Here is a 14,086-nt window from a genome sequence, read left to right on the forward strand (position 1 = left end):
GCCACGAGATCTGACCAGGAAAACAACCAACCAGATTTCATATTTCACATGTTTTTATTACAAAAACAAGCAACCAAACAGTTTTAGAAAATTACGTTTTGCTATACCAATTAGGATCACAACATAAGAAGCTGGAGTTTCCATGCACTCAGTTCAGTGCTTTCAGAGGTGTGTTTCACAGCTCAAACACTGGCTCCAACCGGGCATGCCACACCTTCATAAACAGAGGACCGAGGAGTCACGCTGTGTGTTTTTGCCAAACATTCACTGTATTCAAAGCCTACCTAGTATGAGTAACTGTAATTGATTCCGGCAGGGGGCTGAGGAAAACAGATTTTAGAGGGGGAAAAAATTTTAAGTTGAGAAAGTGACATGGGAAACTTAAATTTCCAAAATGCTGCCATTTGCTACCAGATGACTGTTTATTTGGTCAACTCTGAAGACATCAAATCCACTGCACAACGACTGATCTGTTATTTATTCAGAGTCGTTTTGGTCCTGAAGAGAGAACATTTATATTTTAAAAAGAGAGGAACAAAAGCACTGGGCTTTAAATCTCTCCCCAGGAGCTCATCATTCTACTTGGGAGAGAATGCCTGCTTGGTAGAAGTGTCACCCCACTGCTTTGACCTGAGGTCCCTCCCTAGTCTGTGGTCTCCCATATTCTCATCAGGGTTCACAGAATGACAGAGGCACACCATTTTTGCCTACTATCACCTGACCTCGGTAAAAAAAAGTCCATCAGACCTTTCACGGCTAAGGGATGGAGAGTCCTTCAGGTACTGAGAAGCCTTACAGAAGGACCCAATCCCAGAGACCACTTTTATTCCGCACACACAAAAACAAAAATGCAGTACCTTTTATAATTCAGAAATCCCTTCTGATATATCTACAACAAACGCTTAGCCACAGAACCTACCCCCCCCACAACACCCCACCACAGGGTTCTATTAGATACAGTGAAAACTAAAAGTTTATGTACTATCTTTGGCTTACATTAAAATACTGTGATAGGCTGGATATGATGGTACATGCTTGTAATCCAAGCACTCAGGAAGCAGGGTAAAGGCAGGAGGATTACCAGTTCAAAGCCAGCCTGAACTACATATCAAGACTCCAGCAAAAACAAATTTTAAAAAGAGGGGGAGGGGAGATTAGCATAAAACTGGTCAGAAATCCGGATAAAAGGGGAATTCTGAAATAAGAATTAAGAATTTGAATGTCTCTGGACTCCACACAGATAATTATATTTTCTCAACACCAAAACTATATTAACAATGTTCTAACTTAGAATCCCCATGTATTGGCTAGTGAGACACATGGAAACACTGTGCTGTCCTTTATTTACATAAAGTAAACTGCACTGGGTTTAATCTAAGGACAGTCTCAAAATACTTAATGAAACCTATCAGCTTTCGATAATGACCAGTTACTGTAGCAGTAACAACCTAGCAAACAGACGGACAAATTTCGAAATTTTAACCCAGCAGATGACATCATCTCCGTGAGTCAGGGGATGTGTAAAGCCCATTCCAGAGTTCCTAACTTATTTTCATTAGTTCCTCATCTCATGTTGAGCAATTTCTGTTGAGCAGCCAAAGAATTTTCTAGAGAAAGATTTTAAGTTGAAACCAGAGACAAAGGGCTTTAAGAATTTGGACTGGCTTTTGAAGTAAGTTATAACCTTGATCACTCATAAATAAATAATCCCTAAAACCCAAAACCAGAGAGTTTATGAAAACCAAAATACAAAAAAAAAAAAAAAAAAAAAAAAAAAGTTCTTTTAAAAAGTAATAGTAAAGGGGAGAGTGAGAGAGATGGAGAACAGAGAGAGATCCAGGATTTCTTGTTTTTTAGATCTTTTTAGATCAGGAACACAAGGCCAAACCTAAAGTGGGGGACAGCTTCCACTCAATGAGCTCAGGAGTCTTCTGTGTGGCAGCAGCTTCAGGGTCTAGTCTAGTCACATTAGAAAGAACACACACACACTTCCTCTCACACAAAGATTTATGCCTGTTTTTCTTTTGCATTAACTATGGACACAAAGAGTGGTGATTGACTTAAATAAAAATGCTTGGTAGTCTCTTCTTAGAGCTACAAGTTTCTAACTAAAAAATACAACTAACTTATTTAGCTGATAAAAGTTACACAGATAGGAATGAGCCAAAAGTCTCTGGTAACACAGTTCACTGAAGGTTGACAGACAAATGCCCCCAAAGGCAATGGAAATAGTATCTTGCTCAATGGAAAAAGCCACACCCTGAATTTCAGGTGGAAATCCAATCTTCGGAACTCATCTAGAACCCAGAAAATCCCTAGCCAACAATTCACCCTCTGATAAGTTTCTTTATTCCCAGTTTCTATTCCATGAAAAATATCATTATTGAAAACAATCATCTTTGTTGTCTCTCCACTGGGGAGTACACAGGATCTTATGAGATCAAGCTGGGCTTCCACCTACTGTATGCATGGCTTCATTTACCAGGCAACTTAAAAAATAAAAAGCAAGTCCATTAGCAGGGTGCACAAGATACAAGCACTTAACACTAGACAAATGACGACTCATTCTAAAAGAACCGTGAGACAGGGATTCAAGATTCATTGTGCCAAAGCTGGACCATTCTCCTGTCTGGAAAACATAAATCAAAGGTGCTTCCTGAAATAAACAATTATCCATCTCCTCTCAGTAGTTACTTTGCATGAAGCTTCTGAGATGGAGATTGCACACACACACACACACACACACACACACACACACACACACAGGAATCATTCTACACTTAACCAACACACACACATATACTCAAATAACATGGTTTCAAGGGAAGTGTCTGTTCTGGCCTCCACGATCCTACATTTTAACACTGATAACCCCATCCCTGGGGCCTGATACAGAAAACAGACCTGTGGCACTATCATCCAGGTCTACAGCATTTGGAATCACAGAGAATCAAGAGGACAGCATAATTCCCACAAGTGGCTATGGCAGCTTAATTAGCCTCTGTGACTCATAAGAGGTCCCCTCTCCTCCTCTGGGAGGTGTCCTGAGGGGAACTGCCCAAGAAGACATTTTGAAGTTCCCCCTTCACTCTCCAGATTCAAAGGCCACCTAACAGAAGGAGTCAGTCAAGCTGGAACCCAAGTCTCCCATACCCCGATGCCTTTTTGTCCTGATAGTAAGCATCTTCCTGATCCCCACAAGTCAGCCAATAAACAGGGGTAGACAGAACCAGCTCATAGCCTGAGATCTTATATATAGACTGGAAACAAAACCAAGAAGATAAAAGAAATACAAATTGGGGGCAGGGGGACTTGTAGGGGTGAAACTAGACTCTAACCACCCCCCCAGACAAGAAGTATTAAAATTAACCCCTCACTAGGAAACCTGGGAAAAGGGGGACATTCAAGAGGCAATGGAGTATGCCTATGGGTCTAACCTAATGACTTCCTCCAGTTAAATACACTGTGTTGATAATAACAAAAACCAAAGCCAGTTGCATGGGCCCCTCCACTGTGAGTGCCATTAGCCTCTGTCCTCCATCATGGCAGAGAAAACGAGTCACAGCGCTGTCTCTCCTGCACACTATGGCACTGCATATCACACATCAGAGGTCCGTATGTTTTCATCATCAAGGTTGAACACAAATGGCTTCTCCTTGGGGTGCTGAGGCTCCGACCTGTGCCTGACTCGAGAACTCGCCAGCACCCCTGTAGCAATGCTCTCCCCAGGGTGAGGCACAAATAAAGAGTCCTCTGGAGCATTCTCAGCTGACAACAGCTTTTCCCCAGCCTGGGGGACAGGTGTCCAGGGTTGCCAGGAGGAGGCCACAGAAGGGGCCTTACAGAGAGCCCTTTTTTCTTCCATTGCTGGCCGCCGCCTCAAGATGGAGTTAGGCCCACTTGGGAGGCTGGAACTTCCAGGTCGAGTCAAAGAAATGGATCTAGAGAAGGATGGTTCCTAAAAGCAGAAAGAGAAGAAAAGACAAAATAAGGGGTTTTCCTCAAAGGGTTTATCCCAAAGTCTCATGAAAAGTACCCACCCAGGATCACCAGCTCAAACAGGGACACTTGGCTCCAAAACCCAAGCAAGTGCATCGGAGTCAGGGACACCTGCAGACCCTGCTCCCCATGAGCCTAAGGCAGGAGGCTTGCTTGAGCTATGAGGTTCAGGGCTAGTCTGGGCCACACAGAAAACTCGATATATATATATGTATGTATGTATGTATGTATGTATGTATGTATGTATATGTATATGTACATATATGCATTTCAAAAGTAAATAAATACATAAATAAATAAAGATACCAAGCAGAATTCAGTACACATGTTTGGAGATCTGCTTGACACTGGACTTGGAGGACACATTACAGACTTCATCTCTCTGTCCAGCCCAACCTCATGTACACCAACAAGCCAAAGAGGGGGAAAGAACTGTCCCCAAGTTAGCAGGAGAAAACAAGTGAGCCCGCCTATGGCTCAGCTGCACTCACGGCTGGGCTGCCTGCCTACACCACCAAATAAAACATACCCGTTCAGAGCTAAAGGAAGTGACTTACTCTGGGGTGGCACTTGAGGGCCTGGACAGCTGCTCCAATCTCCTGAATCCAGCTGTGCATGTCTTCAGGGCTGTCTGCCTGCAAAACATCCACAACACTTAACACACATTTTTTGGGGTGTGACTTCAGCTTCCAAGTCTCTGGATCAAGTTCATAAAATCACATCATTCCGGTTCAGGGGGACCTTGGAAAGCATGTGGCTTGCAGACTTCTGAGGACATTTCCTCCCTTCCCTACAATCTCTCTATTGATGCCCCCTAACTAAAACTGCTCAAAGTGAAGCTGCCCTAAGAGGAAGAGGGGTGTGGGTAGGGGATACCCTAGTGCCCCATCTTCTGTCTAAGCCCATCACCCCATCTGAAAAACAGCTGAGCCACCCCAGGCTCCTAGTTTTTACCCCAAGGGAAAATTAGGTCCAGAATGCCACAGCCCCAGGCCTGAGGCTGGTCTAGACCCCACCCTCCTCACCTCTCCCATAATTATCTGAACAAAAGACCCCCTACTTTAAATCCCTCTAAAGCAAACTCCCTCTACAGACCCTCCAAGTTACACACGACCATGTATGTGCTGATGGAAACCGCGCCTTCCTCCAAGCACAAGCTGCTCCGGTCTGTCCCAAAAATTCAGCAGTCTTAGCTAAACTGAAGAGCACAACAGCAGAACTGAATGAAGCATATCCCCTACCAACAACTTTCTCAGCCAGAAGGGGGCAGCAGCCTCTCTGTGGAAAGAGGAAGACAGAGGAGGCCCGCCCCCTGCAGGCAGAGCCTCTAGGAGCCTCCCAGCAATAGGAAGCAAACGTGCAGGCAAACACAGATAGCTGCAGAGAGCCCTGTGCAGTGGCTGCCAGAATGGAAACAAGGCTTAAGTTCTGCTGTTCCAGCACCGTCTCATAACCATCCACCTGAATACAGGTGTGTGTGTGTGTGTGTGTGTGTGTGTGTGTGTGTGTGTGTGTGTGCGCGCTCGCGCGCATGTGCACAAGCGTGCAACAGTACCCAGACTCTACATTCTCCACTTGCTCCCCTTGCTTGTCCATACCCCAACTCTTTGAATGCTACCAGGATAAAACAGGGCTGCTTTGCTTTTCGTGGGGTTTTATGTTTCTTATTTTCTCTCAGATTTGCATCACTACCCCTTCCCATCAGCCCCGAAACGGAGCCCTCTTGGTTCACTGTGTGCAGTACACACCAACAAAGGTACTAGGTCAAAAAGAATGACGAAGGCCCGTGGTGCACAGCTCTAGCACCTGCTACCTGCTAACTTATTTATACTTGCCTCTCCCCCATGATTCTTTCTGGCTATCTGGCAATCTAGTAGCTTCCCAAGGAAAAGGCAAATACATTCCTGGTCCAAAAAGAATAGCTGAAATTAGGTATCTAAACTTTTCCTAAGACCAGGATGAGAGAGAGACAGACCTACAAGAAAGAACTAAGTAAGCTGTGAGGTTCTACTGTTTAACTAGCACCCAGACAGCAGAGCACTCTATGTATTGGTAATGATTGCTGTTTTTACTATTCTATAGCAAGAGGGAAGCTCTCTCCTCTGCCTCACCCTGCTTGCTGGCCTCACTCTCATAGATCCTGCAGATGGACAGAAGATGCATGCAGACACGATATGCATGACTGAGGGAACGCGTCAGAAAGTCACTTGAGTATAGTGCGTCACACCTCTGACCCTGCAGAACAAAGTGTGTAGAGTTCTTCGGCCTTCGAATGAAGTGTGGCTATTTTTATTTAAAACAAGAGACTGACATAGAAGCCATGAATCCAACTTTTTCAGGGGCAGGTACTTTGCAGAATTTATTTCAAAAATGAGTCAGTGAGACCAAGGAAATATAATTTCGTTTTGCCAACAAAGCAAAACAGAATTTCAGAGAACTTGGCTCTAATTGCATAAGCTCAACACCCTCCCACATTCAAAGATTTCACTGATATCATTAACTATAAGATATCAATATATGTGACTTTCAAAATATTACATAATAGCATATGATACCATTTTGAGGATCTGCACCACTTGATAATAGCAGTATTTTCCAAATGATGAGTACAAACTATGGATTAAAAAGTATCTAAATCAACTGGTGACCAGTGGATTTTAGCTACGCATATGCAAATGTGTGGATAAGGCTCCAGACTACACTGCACCTAAATATTAAGAAATCACTATTTTTCAAGTTCTAGTATGAAACAAAAAAGTAATATCTGATATTATATAGAAGGATATATTGAAATAATCCTTTTGTCCAAATATTTATTTGCATAAGGTCAGATTTTCAAAATCTTCAGAGTAACACATGGACACAGACAGCATGATGAAATTCCTATTGTCTTCTATGAGCCAACCATTAAAGAGTTACTCAGAAATAGAAAATAATCCCACTCTTGCTATTTTTAGAAGAATAGTTATTTTCACAAGATCTTTTCTTAATTAATCATGAGTTTAAAGTTGTAACTTCCAAGTGAATCAACAAATATGTTTACTGATATATATATATATATATATATATATATATATATATATATATTCTTCTCTGACACTCCATTCTCTTTAAGCCTTGTGCTACTCTTGCTACTCCACTCATTTATGTATTCAGACTGATGCTAGTGTCCTTGGTTCTTAGAAATTTGGAGAGCAAAAGGAAAGGAATAGAGAAACAGTAAGAACTCTGGGAAATGCTGGTCCCTATTAGATGATGCAATGGCTTCTGAACGTTTTTGGTTGAGCCTCCTGTGTCCCAAATTACTAGCCTTAGTGGGGAACTTCTAGAGTATCTTGACTTGACAAGCATGTATTTAGTCACCAGCAGGCTGAGCATCATCTAAGTAATGCTCATCACAAGGTGTATCTTTGGATGTTCCACTATAACCCCTGTGTTATAGTGTGAATGAGAAAAATGTCCCCCACAGGCCTATGTATTTGAACATTTGGTTCCTAGCTTATCTGGTCCCCGTTGGTGGCACTGTTTGGGGAATTATGGAACCTTTAGGAGACAGAGCCTTGATGGAGGAAGCCCATTACTAGGGACAGGCCTCTCCCCCTCTCTTTATGCTTCCTGCTCCTGCTGCCATGGCATGTCTTTCCTGCCCAGATAGACTCAATCCCTTTGGAACCGTAAGCCAAATCAAATCCTTCCTCCCTTGCTGCTTTTGGTAATTGTATTTTATTGCTGTACAACAGACAAGTAAGCAATACACCTAGTGCTAATGCTGATTTTCCTCACAATTGCTTACCCTCTGTATTACCAGGGAAGTTAGCAGGTATCAACCAGCACAAAGCTTGGGCCACACCTCTGGGATCTGTCTTCATCTCTTCCCTCCCCCTTCATACAACGAACTCTCCAGTCCTAGAGAATGGACCTCTTCTGTCTCTCTGAAATTCATCACTTTCCTTCATCCACCTAAGTCCATCACCCAAATCCTTATCAAGGCCTTCACACTGTCCTTTTTAATCCTGCATTGCCATTTTCTTATCTGACCTTCATGATACCTGGTGTCAAGCAGTCTTCAGGGTCATTAGAAAGGCTGGGCTTGAGTTTTTCATCTCCATTGTATACATGCAGAAAATGAGACCCTGGATATTCAATAAGTTGTCTGTTTCATATTGTCCTCATCTTACCTTTGACTTACCTTTGACCAAATATAAGCTGGCTATCAAAGCAGACAGGACAATGAGATCTGCCAATAGCTGCACAGCCTACCCCACAGCTCTCTATTCCCCTTCCACAGGCCCTCGTCATGGGGGTATTCCCTTGCCTGGCCCCATCTCCCCCGAGTCCTCTTCCTTCAGAACACTTTTCCTGTCCCTTTCCCCCAATGGACAACAGCAGACAGTCACCATTCTAAAGTCCGTTCCAGAAGTCACAGTTCTGTGGAGGAGTTGCTCTGGTTTTGTTTATTAATTTCCTTGTCCCCTTTGGGTGGCTTGTTTTGTACTGGTGGTAAGTACGCTTGGATTCTTTACCTTCTGCCACTCATGAGGGGATTCCCTGGTCTCCTAGATGTTATTTCGACTTGCAAATGCTAAGGGCTAGTCTTTGTGAAGTTCCAGACCAGTTCCCACCAACACACGCATTACACAGCACAATTTACATCATCCAGAAGATTTCCCTGTGCATCAGCTACCAAACATGTGATTTCAGTTGCTTGATTACTTAGCTTAAAGATCAGTTCTTTCTAATCCATGAGCCCAACCTCAGACCCAGATCATTGACCGTACTCTACAAATACCAACTCAAGAGCTAGAACCTTGTGTTAAAGTACAGGGTAGTCCTTTTGTCTGAATGGCAGAGTCTCAGGAGAACAACTAGATTTAAGAGCAAAGTGACCCTCTCCATGATCCAGTCTGCTCCCCTGCCCCCCTCTGCCATATCTTCCTGGACAGTGTGCTTGTTCCAGTGAGTATGGTCTGAAAACGCCTCATTTGGCCAGTGTGGCTGCTGGTTTAAAGTGGAAAAAGAGTAGAGACACAAGCCCTACTGCTCAAAGAATGGGAGAGAGGCCTCATCCTTTTGTGGGAGGATTTGGTGGGGATGGGGTGGTGGAGAGACGAGAAGACAGAATGTGAGAAGCCTCCAAAACTCTGCTTGGAAGCCAGCACACTCGGTGGGCTGCTGGGTAGCCTAGGCTGAGGAGTTGGCCCTGGAAGTCTTCACCCTGCTTAGAAAATCTGCCTGGCTAGCTGCTGTGACTTCATACTGGATTGGGAGAGCTCCAGATCTGGGGGTGGGGGAACTCCTGGTAAGTGAATGGTCAGAGCCCAAACAATGGCTTTCTCTGTGCAGCTGGCTATGCACCTGTGCCTGCACAGGGCCCTCTGTGCTTCTGTCCTTCTGCACACAGTAATGTCCATACATAGACAGGACTTATAAATACCCTCCGGAGCAGAAGTGAAACCACCCAGCAGTTCCCCTTTTCTCTGCTTAGCTGGAGCTCTGCAGCGAGTGCAGCTGCACACATCCTCGGGCACAGTTGATTGACCTGTTTGTAGTGTCCTTGGGGAGGGGAACTTCTGACTAGCATCCTCCTTAGAATGAAACTGGACACAGACTGACTACCTTTAGTCAGTTGAAATCGATCACTGAGAAACTACAAGCTAAAGAGAAGAGGAAACAAGGGCAGGGGTGGGTGAGGGTGACATTTACCCACAGTTGCAGAGATGGGATGCTGGTCTTGGGGTGAGCATTTACCTGTACATAGAATGTCCTGGAGGTGGTTATGATTTCAAACAGGTTGTCCCTCATTAAGAGATCGCTAGGGAGGGAAAGAGAGAGAACATTACTTGAGGAATTGTGAGTGCTTTATTTTGCACAATATATCCTACAGTTTTCACAATTACCCATTAATGCATCTCAAGACTTTGTCCTATCTGTGGGTAAGATAGCCCAGGTTCAGTGACTTTAAATGCTTTGTCTGCCCGAGGTGCTAGAGAGCCACACCTACTGAGTCCAAACTCGCCTTTTCTAAGGGAGCTAATGCCATTTCTAAACCCTTCCTTCCCCCTGGGCAGCAGCTCCACCCACAGCTCTGAGTTCCTCCTGCTCTTGGCCTCATTGCACTGTCCCGGGGGACAAGGAGCTAAAGAGAGAAACAAAAATGGAGAGTAAAACAGCTTTAATATTGGCTTCCCAGAAAACAGTTCAACATCCTTAGCCATCAGAGAAATGCAAATTCAAATTATTTTAAGACCCACAGCAAGAAGATAACAGAGACTGGCAACGATGGGGAAAGATGAGCCCTTCCTTACTAATGGTGTAAACTGGTGCAGCCACTATGGAAATCAGTCTAGACGTTCCTCAAGAAACTAAAAATAAGATGACCTTATGACCCATCTATGCTACTCCTGACATGTTAGCGGGAAGACTCTACATCCTCCCGTGAAAATACTTGCCCCTGGCAATTACTACATTACTCACAATAGCACAGAAATGGTATCAACTTTGACGTCCCATCAGCAGATGAATGGTGCACAGACACAACAGAATTTGTTTGGTTGTGAAGAAAAAAAAAGGGGCTGGACAGACGGCTCAGCAGTTAAGAGCATTCTCTGCTCTACCAGAGGGCCTAAGTTTAGTTCATAGCACCAATATCAGGAGGCTCACAACCACATGTGATTGCAGCTCCAGGAGATCTGACACCCTCTTCTGGCCTCCCCAGGTACCTGCACAGATGTAGCACACTCATACAGATAGTCTACATCCATATAAATAACAACAACAACAAAGATTAAGGAAAATAAAATCATGGAATTTGCAGAAAAACACATGGAACTGGAAATGATTATATTAAGCCAAGTAACTCAGACTGAGAAAGACTGATAGTGTGTGTTTTCCCTCACAGGTGGATCCTAGACTTCAATTTTTATTAGTGTGTAAATTTGTATGTGTGGGAGTAAATAACACATCATGAAACTAGAAAGAACTGTGAAGACTGGCAAGATGGCTCAGCAGGTAAAAGAGCTTGCCACGTACCACCAGGTCTGACTTGGCAGAAGGAAAGAACCAGTTCCTACACATGGCCTTCCGACCTCCACGTGGACATATGTGTGCATACGATCACACACATAAACCAACAAGCAAGTAATGTGTAAACATTTTTTTAAAGAAAGGAGACCATGAAGGGGAAAACAAAGAGGCTGTGAGAGGGGGATAGGATGGGGGTGACCATGGACAACGGGCCAGCATGAAGAGTGGGAGTAGCGTGGGGAACAAGGGACATATGAAAACCGCATACTGGAACCTATGCCCTTGAATGCTTGAACAAAATAAATTAAAAAAAAAAAAAAACAGAAAAGATCTGCTTCTGAGGATAGGGTGTAGCTTAGTGGTGGTGTACCAACACCAAATCAATGAATGACAAATAAGCTTCAGAGAGAGAGGGAAAGAGAGAGAGGCAGACAGAGAGGGCATGCATTTGATGGAGATCAGGCAGGGAGGGAAATGTGGGAGGGCTTGGAAGAATAAAAGGGAAGGGAGAAATGTAATCATATTGCAATCTCAAAAAGAAAAGAACAACAGGCTTTTACACTGGGTGTGGGTTTTGGAAGAGAAATCCTGACTCCCGCCAAGCAGAGGGCAGGAAGTAAGTGGAAATGGCACAGCTGGAATTGGCTGACATTGTTTTTTATGTTCACTGCTTGCAATGTGCATCCAGTCACCATGGGGACTGCATGAGGAGTAAAGACCTAATTGCTACCAGGAAAAGCACCTGAGGAGGCCAGACCAGATGCAGGTAAGACTGCATTCCATGTTAACAAAGAGCCTCGTGCCAAGGGAGGGTTGGTCACAGGCAGAAATACCTTCTAGAATGAAAACACACAAGTGGCATGGCCAGTGACATGCCCTTCAGGTAAGGGGGGGGGGCGGTTCGACTTCAGACCTGGCCCAAACACCGAGGAGACAGTCTTTGGGACATGCACTATAAATGTTGTCAGTCCTTGAGTGGGAAATGGAAACAAAGATGCTTGAACAGCACATCCACCAACTATTACTCCCGTTTTCTGAGCTTCTGAGTAAGGATAGCTCTCCATAAGAAAATGGCCTCCAGAAGATCAGGCTGTGGACAAGCCAGTAGGGCATTTTCTTAATTAGATGTGGGAGGGCCCATCCCGTTATGGGTAAGAGTATCCCTGGGCAGGTACTCATAGGTTCTGTAAGAATACAGGCTGAGCAAGTCATGGAGAACAAGCCAGTGAGCAGCGCCCCTCCATGGCCTCTGCACCAGTTTTTTTACTCCATGCACCTGTCCTGAATTCCTTTGATGATGAACAGTGACATGGAAGTGTAAGCCAAATAAATCCTTTCCTCCTAAGCAACAACAGAAAGCCTAACTAAGAGAGGGCTAAATGGTTTCAACTTCTAGATTGCTCATGCAAATACAATTAAGTTCCAGAACCACTGAGGAGATGAAATCAAACAGGAAGGGAGTTCTACCCATTTTCACATCCACTGCCCAGGCTGCTACTTTCAGTTCGATTCATTTCAACAGCATTGGCTCCAGAGAGGCTACACCATCTAACAGAGCTGAGGCCACAAAGCCACAACCTTCCCAGTGGACTTCACCTCCCTGACTCAAGCTCAGTGTGACTCAGGCAGAGTTAGAGGTAGGGTGAGTTTTCAGGGCTCTCAGGCTGAACCCCACCCTAGCTCTCCAAGCTGGGCTAGCTTGTCCAAGTCACCTCATAGGCTACTCATAGATCTACACGGTCCTTCAGGGTCAGGAGCAATTGGTGATCTCTCATGATCCAACCATGCTGAGTTCTGCCCTCTGGAGCCACACTCAGGGCAATGTCTAGCTATGGCTACTGTCATGGATTACAAATTACCCAGTCTTCTGTACCCTCCAAGGGCTATTTGAAAGACTTAGTACAGCAATTCTGTTCCGGCGTCCCTGGATCAAATAAGAGTGGCTACTGTGTTCCAGGACAGCCAGGGATACACAGAGAAGCCCTGCCTCAAAATAAATAAGTAAATAAGTAAATAAACACCAAAGGGGAAAGGCCTAAGAATTTCACACAATGACGCATGTGAAACCAGTGAAAGGCCAGGGCTCCATCTGAGATCAGGGACTGACACCTGACTCTGACACCTGAGAAACACCTAAGTGTTACTCTCTGCTGCCACCGGAAGGTGCCACATAGGCTCATTTTAGGCAAGAGTAGGGAAAGGAAGGAGGGTGCTTTGCCCAGTGTGACCTCAACTCTGCATTGGTTTGGGTGCACTTGGTCAGCCACAAGGACTCAAACGGAGTCTGAAAGGGGGTAATGAATGAAAATTGAAAAAAGACAGGGGCTCTGCTCAGAATGAATAAGAAGGGGCTGGAGAGATGGCTCAGCAGTTAAGAGCACTGGCTACTCTTCCAGAAGACCCAGATTTAATCCCCAGCACCCACATAGTAGTAGCTCACACCTGTCTGTAACTCCAATTCCAGAGTATCCAACACCCTCACACAGACATACACTCAGGCAAAACACCATAAAAAAGAGAAATAAATATATTAATGAATAAGGAGAGGCAGTTACCCAGACTTGACGAGACACTCATGAGTCTTGAGAACATCCTTGAGCAGTATAGTGCGAAGGGGCTCCCGGTCCTGGTGGGAAGCATGGAAGATGAATAGGTGAGGCTATGTAAATGGCCCAGTGACCCACACCAGCTCACCAGCATCCCTCTCTCAGAATCTTGGCTGAAACCAACCTGGTTTCAAAATAATCACCAAGGGGGAGAAATCTAAGCAGCAGCTGCCCTGTGGCTCCGCCCCCACAGCAGTCCACAGCTCAGAGGCTGGCAGCAGCCTGGGTCCTTTTAATAGCATCATAAAGAGACAAGGGTTGGATAGAGAGGTAAGACAAAGAGGTGCCTTGGAAGTCTACGAGGGCTCGGTCTCCACTCATGCACACTCTCTTCTTTGGTGATCTCTCGGGAGGGAACGGAACCTACTACCCACCTGCTCACACTTGAAGTAGCAGATGGTAAAGTCATCAAGGGCAAAGAAGCGACGTTTCCAACTCTTTCTCTGAAATGCAAAATA

At 44.7% G+C, this 14,086-nt stretch overlaps 1 protein-coding gene across 2 annotated transcripts in view; it reads right to left on the reverse strand.

The window, feature by feature from the left end:
* Nucleotides 1–35: 35 nt before the first annotated feature.
* Nucleotides 36–14,086, reverse strand: part of Plekha2 (pleckstrin homology domain containing A2) — a 53,097-nt gene continuing 39,046 nt past the window's right edge. For both annotated transcript variants that reach the window (XM_051182169.1, XM_051182168.1), the window contains 5 exons: nt 14,003–14,071; nt 13,578–13,648; nt 9,748–9,811; nt 4,557–4,634; nt 36–3,958 (listed from right to left, as the gene is read on the reverse strand). In XM_051182169.1, coding sequence (XP_051038126.1) covers nt 3,599–3,958; nt 4,557–4,634; nt 9,748–9,811; nt 13,578–13,648; nt 14,003–14,071 — 642 coding nt within the window. In that variant the 3' untranslated portion in view covers nt 36–3,598. The remainder of the gene's footprint in view (nt 3,959–4,556; nt 4,635–9,747; nt 9,812–13,577; nt 13,649–14,002; nt 14,072–14,086) is intronic.

Source organism: Phodopus roborovskii, unplaced genomic scaffold (assembly GCF_943737965.1).
Source record: "Phodopus roborovskii unplaced genomic scaffold, PHOROB, whole genome shotgun sequence".
NCBI classification, from domain to species: Eukaryota; Metazoa; Chordata; class Mammalia; order Rodentia; family Cricetidae; genus Phodopus; species Phodopus roborovskii.